At 44.1% G+C, this 15,550-nt stretch overlaps 1 protein-coding gene across 1 annotated transcript in view; it reads right to left on the bottom strand.

The window, feature by feature from the left end:
* Positions 1-15,550, bottom strand: part of STAB1 (stabilin 1) — a 426,801-nt gene that overhangs the window by 262,768 nt on the left and 148,483 nt on the right. Inside the window, exons 27-29 of the mRNA XM_063426973.1 lie at positions 13,345-13,440; positions 11,001-11,048; positions 4,026-4,156 (exon numbers count right to left, since the gene is read on the bottom strand). Coding sequence (XP_063283043.1) covers positions 4,026-4,156; positions 11,001-11,048; positions 13,345-13,440 — 275 coding nt within the window. The remainder of the gene's footprint in view (positions 1-4,025; positions 4,157-11,000; positions 11,049-13,344; positions 13,441-15,550) is intronic.

Genomic DNA, 15,550 nt, shown 5'->3' with positions numbered 1-15,550 from the left:
CACACACACTACATCCCTATCCCACACCACACTATTTTCCCTACACACACTGCATCCCTATTCCACACACAACATAATGGCATGGCAACTTCAGGGAGACAGGACACTCTTGTTAGAAATTTGTTTTTACTCCTAATGCAAATCTATACATGCGGGAGGAATTCTTCTAGCCCATATATATATATATATATATATATATATATATACATATATATATATATACATATATATATATATATATATATATATATATATATATAGATAGATAGATAGATATATAGATATATATATATATATATAGATAGATAGATAGATAGAATGTTCTGCTCTTTAAAAATACCAGAAATTGTGTGTACCATAATAAGTACAATTTAACATGATTTCGTAGAGTAATATTTAAATATACATGTATATTAATATGGGTGTATTATTATTATTATTATTATATGTGTTATTACGCCTATAACATTTACAAATGTATTAATATACGTGTATATGCATGATATGCCCAGAAATCACATTAATACGTAACACCTATGTAATGGAGGCTTAGCACTTTTTACAAGATGGACGAGGGCATGTGACCATGGAGGGGCGCTGTGAATATTTTTCACACAGGGCGCCTAAAGGCCTAAGGCCGTCCCTGGCCCAGACCTTGTGCTTTGTCAGGGGCCCCAAAATTTCGGATGGCAGCCCTGAAAGTAAGTACAAAACCTGCTTAAATTTTGCATTAAGGCTTTTGATAAGGTTCCACAGAAAGATAATATAGTACAAATTAATATATTTGGTTTAGATGAAATCTCTTTCTGTTGGACTGAACCTTGGTTTAAAGACAGAATGAGCAAGTAGTTAAAGGAATATTTTCAAGTTGGACAAAAATGTTCTGGGGAGTTAAAGGTTCTGGGTCCACTTCCCTTTAATGTGTTTATTAACGGTTTTGGAAAAGGTATTCAAACTCAGTTTGCAAATGACACAAAAATGGGGTAGTGTAACACAGTGTGAGCATATACAGCCATGAAAAAAAATAAGTACACCCTGATTAAATTCCATGGTTTTACATATCAGGGGATAATAACAATTATCTATTCCTTAGCAAGTATTAAAATTAGGAAATCACTGCTGGTCCGTGAATTGCTTGTCTGATATTATGTATGTTTCCCCATCTTTTTGTATCTTCTGCCCACTCCCCGTTCGGGAGGGTTTCCACAAAGGGAATTATTTCGCCCCCAAACGGGGAACACCCCTATACCCCATTTAGAATGTTGGCTTAGAACCTTCACACCTCGTAACATAGTGTCAAACCGCAAAATGCAAGGAAAACAGTTAATGAGCACTCCTCCAGCTGGCCACCATTCGTGCAGAAAAACGCCAGCCATGGGGAGCGTTCGAGGATTTTTTCCTGACTCATTTGTTTACCGAACGAGGAACTCCCCAGTGCCCCATTAGAACGTTCACACCAATTAATCAGAACGTTTGCACTTGCAACATAAGTCTGGAACTTCAAGTGAAGTAATTAATGAATGCTCCCCTGGGTGGCCGTCATTTTGTACAGAGTAATGCCATCCAGGGGGAGCCTTTGTGTCCCAAAAGGAGATGCTTTCCTCGCAAGCGGAGTCTGGTTGAGGAAGGTACCGCTGCGAGGGTCCCTGAGATTACTGTGGGCACTGGTGAGTTTGGCGGGATTTTCAGTGCATGCTAGGACAAAGAGACGGGCAGGCTCTCTGTGCCTGGGAGACAAAGGGGCAGTCCTTTTTACCCATACTTGGTCTCCCAGGCACAGATGCTCATGGGATGAAGACCCCCCTGTCTCCGGATGTGGGAAACCCTGTGTTTGGGTGGCGGGCTTTTGGAGACAAGGGCACAAGGCCCTTTCCTGTGTTGGGATCCCGGGGAGGGGGAGGATCCTGGGAGGGGGCATTGTAGGCTGTGTGTTACACCCCTTGCATGGGGTTATGCGTAAAATCTGTGTGTGGCAAATAAAGTGTTGTTGTACCTCCAGAACTGTGTGTCATCCAAACAACTGGTTCCTGTTCAGCTGAAGGAAGGTAACTGGTCAGGTTACCGGTGTCCTGCTGCAACTGGTGGCAAGCGGCAGGAACAGAGCCAGCGTTCAAGAACCGAACCAGCTCATGGACTACACGACTCTAATGAGGCTAACACTACAAGAGTTGGTAGTAACCAGAGGGCAATTGGCTGGAAATCGCACAAAGGCTAAGCTGATTGCCGCCCTTATGGAGGACGATCGCTGAAGCCGCCATGCCACAGCCACAGAGAGGTCAAGGGAGGCTCTGTGCCAAGATTGGCTTGGCGTCTAGAGTTCTACAAAGAAACTCCCTCGGAGGAAACCATGACAAAGATTTTCTCTGAGGCTCAAGCCTTTGTCCTGGCTCACAAGCATAGAGCGAACCCCCCACAACCAGAGGGACAACGGGCAGAAGAGAGGTTCCCGGGGGGAGGCCAGCAACACCTGCCCGAAAGCACAAACTGCCCTTTGACGCTTTAAAGGAGTTCAAGGAAGCGGTAGAGGGTATTGATGACTTCCTGCAGAGGACTTTGAATGCTAGTGCCTCCTGCAAGAATTCACCCACACCGACTGGATCACCATCTTAGCTAGGAAGCCAGCGGGGAAGGCACCGGAAGCCTACCGGGATGTACCAGAGGACCAACTCCGGGAGTACTCCTTTGTGAAGAAGGTCTTACTGCCCAGGTATGCCGTCACTCCGGAGGCATACTGCTGGAAATTCAGGGAGACCAAGAAAGGGGAGAAGGACTCCCATGTGGAGTGGGCCTGCCGCATCACCAAAGCCACCCAGAACTGGATGAACTCCCAGCAGGCAAAATTACCCGAAGAGATCCTCCAGCTGTTTAGGCTGGAGCATTTTTATAATGGATTTACTACCGAAGTGCAAGAATAGGTAAGGGACCGGCAACCCAAGACTTTAACTGAGGCAGCCCAGCGGACTGACAAATATGCCGATGCCTGGTGGTCCCAATACCCTGCTACTTTTCTCAGCCACTGACTACCCTTGCACCAGGCAGCCCCGACCTACCCACCCCCAAGAAACCACCTGGGCCCGGGGCCACACCTGATGGGACCACTGCCCCACGGGCTCCGGGTGCCATCACCACCACCAACCTGGCCACTTCAAGATAGAGTGCCCCCAGGTTAGAAGCTGACCCCAGTTTGTTCACCCAGTGACTGTCCAGGCTCCATGAGCCGCAGCCCACTGCTATCAGGCTGCACCCTTGTACCCACCGATCCCCAGTGAAGACACCTGGCTTGTCCTGCATGAGGCAGACCCCTCCAAGCTGTCCATGACAACAGGGCCCAACAGAGACAGCCAGTCCAGCTGAACACGCACCGTTCAGGTGCTACGAGACTCTGGGCCACCCTAACTCTGGTACAAAGCTAGCTCATTGCAAAGGCGGAGAAGAAGGGCGGAACAGTCTTTGTCTGAGTACTCGGGGGAAAGGTCTATCTTCCCACGGCCCACGGCCACCTAGACTCGGGCAACAGAGACAAGAAGGTGGAGGTTGGGCTCATGGATTACTCGGAAACAACCTGGGCCACCTCACCTCCACTTATGTGCAAACAAAGACCCCTGGCACTGGAGTTTCCCAACTCGAACCGATTCCTGGTGGAAAGTTTGTGTACGTACTCGCTGCTTTCACTATTTCTAATTTTGCAATTTCTAGCCCTGGGCGGGTGCTTTATAACCAGTAGCAGCTGGCATCAATGTACACTTTCTCTGTTTCTTTTTAAAGTGGTATCTGATAAGTAAGATATACAGTATTTTATTGTGTCCTACTTGCTTTTTTAGCCTGCTACCTTTTCTTTAATAAATAAAATGGCAAGGTGTCACTTTTTAAAGAACAGCATTTCATGTTCATCTGTCTTGCCGTTACTTACCGTTACTGCTCCTGGCAATGACAAAGATTCACTTCTTGTTTATAATGGCAATCCCACAAAATCCCTGCACTACAAACCCATGTACAAATGGCCAGGAAACTTTGAAACAACTTACCTTATGAAAAAAGGCAGCATGTATGAATCAAGCCAAACTTTTTTACGCTCTTCAGAAAGTGTTTCCATTGCCAAATTGGATGGTATAAGCGCAGTGGCATTCATTTCTTTAGGGATAATGATGTGAGAATTCTGTTTATCAATCACAAAATATAAAAATGTAATACAACTGTTTGAAATAAAAAAGCAATATTAATGATTTTAAAAAGCATCTATATTTATTTTTCTATCTATATGTTGCATTCAAGTAAGCTTATTATCAAATATATAATATTTTCAGGTTATTATTTTGTAAATAGAAGAGCGATTTACAATTACAGAAAAAAGCAAGCCTACAATCTATGACGATTCGAGGTGGGCAGGTAAATATCATTAGGTGTTTTTCCTAAAGAACTGGGATTCGATCCTTCATTTTCCAGTATTAAAGGGATTTTTTAGTGCCAGGAAAACAAACCAGTTTTTCTAGCACTATAGGCTCCTGCAGTGACCTCCTCCCTCGCTCCCCCCCCCCCTCCCACGGTGCTGAAAGGGGTTAAAAGCCCTTCAGTCACTTACCTGAATCCAAGGCCAATGTCCGTTGGCGCAGGGACAGGCTACGCCCACGTTCTACTGAAGTCGGCGGGGGAGACCTAATGCGCATGCGCGGCAATCGCCGAACTAGAATTAGGATTTCCCCATAGGAAAATCTGACGCTGAGGGTCCTCATTCAAGTCCCTATTTTATCTCATAATATATATTGACTGGCTCAGAATTTCAGTGAAATTTCAACACAGTCAATAATAGTATTTAATAAAGAGGCGGGGGGGGGGGGGGGCAGTGCCTCCCTTCTCTGCCATATAAGAGTAAAATTAATATGTTTATATGACCATAGCCACTCCACTTCTGGCTGAGACAAACATTAAAGGCTCCATTAAAACATGTTTTTTTGTTTGTTTGTTTTTTGTTATTCTATATTTTTTGTGTACATAGGATTAACAGACATGTTTGCAATGCCACAACAGTATTGGCCGGAAAGATTAATCAGACAAGGCATACATGTACATGGCATTTGAGTGTTCCTCACTTTTGTTTTCAATTTAATGTAGGCTAAGCATAACATGCCTAGCTTAATGATTGAGAGAGAAGTACTATGCTATGCAAACTCATGGACATGGTGAGAAATTAGTGAAAGTAAAATGTAAAACATGCTTATGTTGGTGTACAACTAGGCATGTAGTGGTAGAGTATGGCATCATTCTGCTGTCTTTGCATAAAATTAATCTAAGCATATATTAAGCATATGGAACAGAATTAATACAATTAATGACTGTTAACTGATATTGTATAACTAGATATGAGGATAGCTTATAAGGACCAGGCTACATTGACAGATGGTTTGAACATAGTTTTAACCATTGATGAACAGAGAGCATAGTTACTGTCCCGCTATGGTTTAATCACTGGTGGGTGTAGTGCCAGTCAGGACATTACAGGTAGGGCACATGGTATGGGACATAATGGGGCAAAGTGACTTTGTGTACCACATACATCCAGGCTTTGCTTCTGGATTTACCCAACCCTTGCCAAGAGTGTCCCATATCTGTACTGAGTCCCAGCGGTCTGTGCTCGGTCCCTCCGCTGGCCTAAGTCCAATTAAAGAGCCCTTGTGCAGTTCCCACTGCCTCAATAACTCTTGGTACCGGGAGCAGGATATTGGACGGCTGTGGTTACAGGATTGCAGCATTGAATCATCCTCCAAGGGTGTGGGGTAGGCACTGGGATTATCTCCCTCGAGAGCCTCAGCCTGGGATAGCAGGAGCGGGTCTTGGGCCGTGCTGGTCTCAGAAGTGTGGAAGGATGTCGGGACCCTTGTCACCGTTTTTTCCGATGCTTAGTAACCAACCCGTTGCACTTGGCTTTGGGAGGTAAGTGTTGTGGCAGGCTTACTTCTCTTTGCCTCTCCTCAAGCTTGTGCCAGAAGGCGGTGAAGATGGCATCTAGTCGCGCCAAAGTAGTCTCCAGTAGGCCTTGTGGTGTGGTAGGTGTTGTGACGTCCGCCATCTTGGCTCCAGTAAGGGGCCGAGTTTTACACCGCAGGATTGTGAGCTAAGTTGCAGGGCCACCAGTGACAGGTGAGTAGAGCCTGGATGCTGAGGCCGGGATAACCCCAACCGGCAGGGGGGGAACGGGAGTCCTGCTGACGTGCACGTGTTGAAGCAGATTAGCCCGCCGGGAAATAGGTTGTGTCGCCAACAGGTGGGCCGCAATAGCGTTTGAGGCTTAGGTCGCTGTCAGGAAGCCGAGAAGAGTCAAGGTGTATCAGGGTTGTATGCTGCTCGTCTCCCGATGAGATATGGTATAGGTTGTTGCGGTAACTTCAAGATTAAAACCCTACATTGGGTATCTTTCACGGAGCACACTGTGTATGTGACCTATCAGTTCGGCAACCAGGCCCCTTGAAAACATGGTTTTATATTTAATAGGCATGTACATTCATTTCAGAAGAACAACAAAATTAGTGGAAATTGCAATACAAACAACTGAATGAATGGGTCACGGAATGAATGAATTAATCAATTAATCAATTAATTAATGGGTCACTGAATGAATACATTAATGAATGTATGAATGAATGAATAAATGGGTCACTAAATAAATGAATGATTGAATGATTGAATGAATGAATCAATCAATCAATCAATCAATCAATCGGTCCCTGAATGAATGCAATGGCATTTGTTAATTTGTTCATGGCATGTACAGGAAGTTGCAGCAACTAGTATTTTCTGACCAATCGTAGGACCACAATTAGGGCTATTTTGATATAGATTATTTTATAAGCCAATCAATGTCAAAATTAGTCCAGTCTTGAACACGAAATGGGTGTCATTGAAAATCTTTAAATAGGACGGACTGTCAGTTTTAATTTCTTGATGCTTGAATACTGCGACAGTGAACTATGTTGGTTGTTGGATTATGCTCTGTTTTTTGCAATGTACAGGCTTGCTTAAAGAAGTTGAATATTAAAGAGAATTAATATTTTCAGTAGTTTTAACCACTGGAGATTTATTTTCTCCATTCTCCAGCATTTATATTGTTTTTTTTTGGTTTTTTTTGATGGATAAAAAAAACAAACTTTTAATAACGAATTAACTAATCAAAATGAAAATTGTTGAGGAGGCGGAGCTTGAACGCTGAAGTGACTAGACGCATGCAAAGGGAGCTCCGAGCCCCAAACGGCGAAAAACAAGCAAAATTCCCCCCACATTTACCCTTACTTGCCAGCGAACACCCCAAGGCCAAATGGGGAGAAAGGGGAAGAAAACGGCACCACACAAGCCCCCATCGGGCCTGACAATAGGGGAGATGTGGATGCAAGCACGCGGTGCCTCTGAAGCTAACATGGCGGCCCAACACGGCGGGTGCTCGGATTTCTCCGAGGACATATCCGATGCGGAAGAAGGGGGATATCTACTGCTCCTAGACCCACTGCGGAAGGCACAACACTGTGGCAAAGAGGCAGATGCAGAACCGATCACTGTAGCGGTCATGAAGGCGCTCATGGCGGACCTGAAACACATGAGGAAGTCAAAATGCTCTGCGCAGACCTGCAGGGCTCTTCAATGTCCCACACCCAGGACGTCACCGTACTCCAACACACGGTACAAGGCCTGGAACAACAGAACCGGCAACTCGAACATCGCCTTGTGGCGCTTGAAGACGCCAGGCAGGCATCCAACATAAAAATAAGGGGAGCTCGTGAGGACATTGCCAAGGCCGACCTACGTCAACTAATTGAACGGATGCTACTCGCAATCCTACCACAAGGAAAGCACGCAACGATCACCCCAGAAGGGATCTTCAGAATCCCCAAACCACCGAACGCGCCATCCAACACCACAAGGGATGTCATCCTGAGCCTCCGCAACAGCGGACACAGAGCGACGATTTTATCAGCCTTCCGAACCAAGACCTCCTTCCGATTCGAGAACATGGACATCTCGCTCTACTCGGATCTATCCAACAGCACCTTAGCATGGCACAGATCGCTGAAGCCACTCACCCTGATCCTCCGTGCCCACAAGGTAGACTACCGGTTGTGACCCCCCAGGACACTAACAGTCACGCAAGGAAAGGACTCTCACACCATCCAGGACATCCGAGACGCCCCGGCCTTTCTCCAGCTCCTGGACTTACCTCACGAGATGCTGACCCCGGCGGGACCAGCCACCACGAACAATCACAGCTCCCCCAACCGCACTCATGTATGGGACCTGGACAGGAGCGTCCCGTTCATCCCCCAGAGCTCCACACCGGAGACGTATGCTGCGATCACGACATAGAGACACCGGGACTAACACGGCCTGAACCAGGCTGAACCCGCTACATAAAAGTAGCACCTAGTATATCGGACCGTGGCATGTTTTATTCTGCTCAACCAATGGCGGGTTGTATGTTACCTTAACATGTGCAAATTGTCTAGTTTACCATATCTTACTTTGACAGGGTACAGGACACCCAGCATGGTGCATCCTATTTTTTCCTTATTAGTGCTATACCAAATGTATGCGTTGAATTTACCGTGTTATGCAGGGCCTTAACCGAACCTCACATAGCCTGGAATGTTGACAAACAGCTAGACATAATGAGAATATAGCATGAGACCCAAGTATAGTTATCAGTTTTGTTGTTTATGTTAAGTTACTGTTTTTTCTTATACCTCGCTCAATGCAAACAGCTGCCTCATATTGACAATACTGACAGTTAGCGTAACCGGGTCAATCAATACCAATTACTTCCCACGAGACAGATGTTAATGTGCCCGTAGGTGGCCACAGTGCATACTTATGTGGTACTTAATGCACAAGACCCTGGTTAACGCGAGCAGTCCGTTACATATGCTAATTCTGAGAAAGAGACCCGTCTTCTATCACAGTCCGGCTCCACAGGTTCACAGCACAAGTTACCCTCTAACACAGCTCACTCCCCTGTAACGCATCAAATACTGTTATGTACTTTATTATGTGCCTTTGAATTCACATAAATTACAAATGAAAGTCTTCCTGCCATAGGGGACAGCCTAAGCTCCACTAATCGAGCGAGGTTATTTCACAAGACGACCAAGCGGTCGCTGACCTTTAAAATCTCTACACTGACAAGCTACACACCCAGCTGACCAGTATTCACAGCTTATAGCAATGATATGACTGCTAACGACTTACTCCTGTTTAACCCCCCTGTACTACACAGGCTGTAGACTCTTGATACCCTTTCTCTCAGTTAGGCTACCAAGTTGACTCACACAGGCGACCACAGAGGGGACCTTGCTTACCTGCAGATTATATAGGGTCAATGCTGATGGGAATTCAACTTAAACATGTATGTAAGCAAATTAAAGCTATAACTATTGGCCAAAACTTATGTCTGACATATCTCGCTTTAAACATCTTTAAACATCTATATCTTAATAATTTAGTGCTCCATAACTCAATGTTTAAGCTAACCGACATACTACACTGTTGCAATCTTCTTATGTTTTTCTTTTTAACCAAAAATGTGCCTGACCATTGATAACCACGACCTGTAAAGTAAATGTTTCGAATTATACTCTGATGTCGCTGTTGTGGCGCACCGGGGCTTACTGTTCTTTTTGTGCACACTAAAAATAAAGAATTAAAAAAAAAAATGAAAATTGTTTCCGTGCACGATTCTAGTTTTCAATCCACATCTGACAGCAGTGTATGTTTCCTTAAGAAGTTCTTATCGCCTGCTCTGTTAATTGAACTTTAATCACACAGGGTAGGCTATTAACAGAGCCAGAGATAAGAAATTCTAAATTAAATGCAGTGTGCAATAAGAAAAGCTAAAAAGGTCTTAATATAAGCTCCACTGAGGGTAGGTGTGGCTAAGGCTACATAAATAAAGTGATTTAACTCCTAAACGGCAGAGAATTGAGCAGTGATCTACATACGAAAACCACTTCATTAAAGGGACACTCCAGGCACCCAGACCACTTCTGCTCATTTCAGTGGTCTGGGTGCCAACTCCCACTACTCCTAACCCTGCAAGTGTAATTATTGCAGTTTTTTATAAACTGCAATAATTACATTGCAGGGTTAACTCCACCTCTAGTGGCTGTCTACTAGACAGCCACTAGAGGGAACTTCCTACTCTATAGCACAGAAAACCTCTGCTAGAGCGTCGCTGGATGTCCTTGCGCTGTGTGAGGACCTCCAGCGTCGCTCATTTCCCCATAGGAAAGCATTGAAATTCGTTTTCAATGCTTTCCTATGGGGACACGTAATGCGCATGCGCGGCATTGCCGCACATGCGCATTAGGTCTCCTCGGCCGGTGGGCGGGATCAGTCTCGCCCACCGGCCGACACAATCAGAAGGAGGAGCGGCGCGGAGGAGGAGGCAGCGACGGGTTTTCACCCCTTCAGTAACCGGGGATTGGGGGGTGGGAGGGAGAGGGACCCTCCAGTGTTTTCCTGGCACTGGAGATTCCCTTTAAGTTAAAGTTTTTTTGGTGCTTAGGGGGTCACTTTAAATTTTAATTAGGTCAACAAAAAACACCATAATAATTCTGTATTTGTTAGTGGCATTTATCAAAGTCCTCTTGGGGTCAATTTCCCTTTTCTTTGAATAGTTTGGCCAGCATTTTACACACAAAACAATGATCTACAGCCAGAAGCGGATTATTAATTCTATCATACAAAAAATAAAACCTTAACGACTTAAAGGATCTAATCTATTCTGTTATCATGAATCTCAAATGTAACTTTGTCTCAGGTTTAGATCAACACGTTTTGTTGAATGTAGCTGTAGGAGGGTTTGCAAATACATGTACACATAGGCTTTTATTTACTTTACATTATTTCGTATTCGGTTGAACATGTCTACAAAGTACATGAATGTATAAATGTGTAGCTGAATGCTTATTAAAAATATATTGTAAATGTACATAAGCATCATATTATTAATCTTAGATACATACCATTAACCACTGGTGAAACATAGTCAGATTAGGGTTCCGTGACAGTTCCTATAAGTGAAAATATATAATTATCACAATACAATAACAGGGTTATTCACTAAAGTGAGAATTCAAGGTGAGTTAAAACTGAATGTCAAATTTAAGGCCAGAGTAACTGGTGGGGATATTCACTAAAGCATGAGGAATAAGGAAAAACTATCCGGCTGCTTCCTGGGTAATTCAGACTACAAAATCCGGAGATGGTTCATGCAATTTAGCAATGTCCCGGATATTGTAATACAGGGCCCAAAGGGGCCTGAATCTGGTCTGGATTTCAGTCGGACCAAATGTCACCAGCTGGCTGAAATCTGGACCGAACGCTGTAAATTCTGAGCCAGAGGATTCAAATTCCAGGCCCATATTTAAAAAAAAATCAGAACTGTTTGTCCACTTGCAGCGCTAGCAGCCATTGGGTAAATAGTTAAAAACCCTAGACGTAGCGAGGGATAAATATGTGGCAGCTAGCCAGCGCTTGCCAACTGCCATATTAAAAATAATAAATAGAAAGCCTATTGGGGTCAATAAGACCCCAATATAAATGTAATGTAGGTATTTTACCTCTCTATGCTCCCACTTGCCCCATATTTACTGACTTGTTAAACTAGCAAATGGACAGTCATTGCTGGCCAGCCGCTATAAAAGGCCCTATCCCATAGGTATGGAGCCTGCTAAATATTATTAGTAAGTACATAAGTATGTCTCCTTTTTTTATTTTATTACAAGTGCCTACCAACTGGCCATGGGTGGAGACAGGGGGTTGACAGTGATCTGTCAATCCTCCATTATGTATTTAAAGCTCCCCCGTTCAATGCTAATGGTGAGGGTACAAGTGGGGGGACAATGTCCTTCAACGTTATTTCCCAGGTCCCATTCCCATGCACTGTGGCCTTTCTACTGACTGGACAGCGATGGCTTCCAAGTCGCTAAGTTTAAAAGTTTAGTAAACATGTCCCCACCTGACACATGGTTTACTGAGCCTTATGGACTTCTTATTTATTGATTACTTTTTTGTTTTTTTTATGTGGGTGCCGCCATATGGTTAACCCTCACACTGCCTAGTTGTTGTTTTTTTAACTATTTGCCTGCTGGCTAGCTCTGTTAGCAGGCAAATAGTAACTCAAATTATAATTTATGTACATAAACGCAAGTGAATAATACTTTGCGAATGTGCATCCTGTCCGATGCATTTGAGCCCAAATTTTATTAATATGAGTTCTTTGTGAATCTTCCGAATCCTACAGTTTGTATAAGATTCGGAAGCCAAATGCATCGAGGCGATTGCATCAGATTCGCTTGGGCCAACTGAATTCCAACCACATTTTGCTTTAGTTAGTATGAGAATTGCCAGCATGGTCAGAATTCGGTTATTTTCACCAGATTTTGTCCATCCAGACAAGTCCAGTGTTTAGTGACTAACCCCATGAGTCTTTCAGTGCTGTGCAATGCACCTGCAACATATGTCATAGGTCTGGCACTTTTTGGAACAATTTCCAGTAAAGAAATATGTAATGTGTTGCATGTGCAATTACATATCTACATTTATGGCAATATATCTCTTTTTATTTAAATAACATTGTTTATAAATTTATACCGATAATTTCACTGTCAATGCTATTGTTTCTTACAGGATTATTTACTAAAGTGAGAATTGTAGGGAATTTAAAGTAAATTCTAAGTGCATTTCAAATGCAAGGCCAAAGTAGACAAATTAATATCACCGCTGAATTGGAGAACATGAAAGTTTGGCTACTTTAGCCTTAAATTTGAAATTCAAGAGAAAGCTATTTTAATCATATCCCAATAATGAACGTAAAAATGTAAACACTCTTAATTGAGAAAATAACATTCCCAGCCTCAACTAAAACAAAGGCATAGGTGTTGAAGGGTGTTTTTCATGTCAAGTGTAAAGGATTTGAATCAAGAAAGATTTGCCTGGGAATATCCAACAGTATGGCCTTGGGGAAGTAATCACCATGGCCCAGGGATTGCTGACAACTTGATCCATGGAAGCTGAACACCTTCTGATAACATGAGCATGGGTTAGCTCTGTTCCAGGGCATGCAATAACAGCACATCACATTTTGCATTGATTTAATAATACTCTCTCTATAATTTGTGCCAGACGTCCTAAAACTTATAAGCATTGTTTTAGAAAGTCTATACGGGTTTATTGGATTTTAAGCATGTTGCATTATGTTTTTACAATATCTCATATATACCTCCAGATACATCCCATGTAGTGTGTAGTATGACTTTTCTCGCATCACTTATATTGCCAGCAAATAACACATAACGTAATACCAACCATTAATATATCTCCATAACAATCCAGCCCGTCTCCTTCGAAACCTTCAGGGCACTTACAAGAATGACCTCCTGTTGTGAGTGGTGTGCATTTAGCCTAAGGAAAATGAAGAGCAATATTATATTCATTGAAGATGCCTTGTATTAAGAAAAGGCATTAAAGGAAAGATGTATATAATCTAGGGTATTAAATGAACACTTCAAGCACCAAAGACACTATAGCATTCTAGCTCAGACAGAGACTAGGGCTTAGCTGATACTCCCAGGTAATGAGCTAGTCATGCACTGCAGTAGTTACCTTAGGAGAGCTCACATATATTAATATTAAAATACACTTAGAATGAAGATATATATCTATTGATGATATGTATTAAGGCTTTTGCCTGTAATTGTGGGAGGGGCATGATTTCCCTACTTAAAGCGGCACTGTCATGCTGAATTTACCTTTCCTCAATCTCTTCCTCTTCTCCCCCTCTCTCGGGATCTGTTATTCTTTTCTTCCTGTCTTCTTTAGTTTTCTTTAAAATCATAAGACAAAGTAGGGACTCTTTGTCTTATGGAGGATTCCTCCGCTTGACCAGCTCTGACCAGCGAAGGAGCAAAGTGTGCTTCATTTCCGCTGGTCAGAGCAATTTTCCCATGATCCCATGATCTTTCAGCCAAATTTACTAATACTAAGTAAAGATTACTTAGTATTAGTAAATAATATACCCCTACTCGCTATATCGCGAGTAGGGGCATGTCTAGTAAGCAGTGAGCAGCCTATAGCTGCTCACTGTAAAACACCAAAAACCTAATAACCCCCCCCCCCCCCCCCTGCGCGGCTTGTGTCCTAATAAAACAATAAGGGGGGGGACCTACTGTCCTCCCCCCTGGCCCCCACCCCTGCGCGGTGGGTGGGGGCCCTAATAAAACAATAAGGGGGGGCCTACTGTCCTCCCCCCCTGGCCCCCACCCCTGCGCTGTGGGTGGGGGCCCTAATAAAACAATAAGGGGGGGACCTACTGTCCTCCCCCTCCCCCCACCCCTGCGCAGTGGGTGGGGGACCTACTGTCCTCCCCCCCTGCGCGGTGGGTGGGGGCCCTAATAAAACAATAAGGGGGGGACCTACTGTCCTTCCCCCGGCCCCCACCCCTGAGCGGTGGGTGGGGGCCCTAAATAAAGATAGGGGGGACCTACTGTCCTCCCCCCCCCAGCCCCCACCCCTGAGCGGTGGGTGGGGGCCCTAAATAAAGATAGGGGGGGGACCTACTGTCCCCCCCCCGGCCCCCACCCCTGAGCGGTGGGTGGGGGCCCTAAATGAAACACCCCCCCCTTCAATCAAGGTGACTAGGGGTCCCAAGCCCCTAGTGACGCCCCCCCCCAAAACAAACTATCCTCTACCTACCCCCTCACCCTAAAAATAGTGAGGGGGGAATAAAATAACTAACCTGTAAAAAAAAAAAATTAAACTTACCATTTGACGTCTTCTTTTTTCTAAAATCTTCTTTCTTCAGCCCCCAAAAAGGCCAAATAAAAATCCATCATACCCGTCGAACTAAAAATAAAATAAAAAACCCGAGCGCAAAAAAAAACCGGACGAAAAAGAAAAAACCCGAGCGCAAAAAAAATAATCCACCTTCACCCATGGAGGGCTCCTCGCAGACTGAGCTCCGCAGGGCGGGGCAAGGCTTATAAAGCCTTGCCTCGCCCTGCAATTAGGCTAAGAACACTCTGATTGGTGGGTTTAAGCCAATCAGAGTGCTCTTTGTCATTTTACAAGCGTGGGAAAATTCCAAAGAACTTTCCCACGCTTGTAAAATGACACAGAGCACTGTGATTGGATGGATTTCAAGCCATCCAATCACAGTGCTCTGTGTCATTTTACAAGCGTGGGAAAATTCCAAAGAACTTTCCCATGCTTGTAAAATGACACAGAGCACTGTGATTGGGTGGCTTTCAAGCCACCCAATCACAGTGCTCTGTGTAATTTTTCACAGCGTGGGAAAGTTCTTTTGAATTTTCCCACGCTGTGCAAAATGACACAGAGCACTGTGATTGGATGGATTTCAAGCCATCCAATCACAGTGCTCTGTGTCATTTTACAAGCGTGGGAAAGTTCTTTGGAATTTTCCCACGCTTGTAAAATGACACAGAGCACTGTGATTGGATGGCTTGAAATCCATCCATCGGGGCACGCACTTCAACCTACATGTTTTTCTCACTTA

Source organism: Pelobates fuscus, chromosome 7 (genome assembly GCF_036172605.1).
Source record: "Pelobates fuscus isolate aPelFus1 chromosome 7, aPelFus1.pri, whole genome shotgun sequence".
NCBI lineage: Eukaryota > Metazoa > Chordata > Amphibia > Anura > Pelobatidae > Pelobates > Pelobates fuscus.
This window is presented reverse-complemented; position numbering and strand designations above follow the sequence as displayed.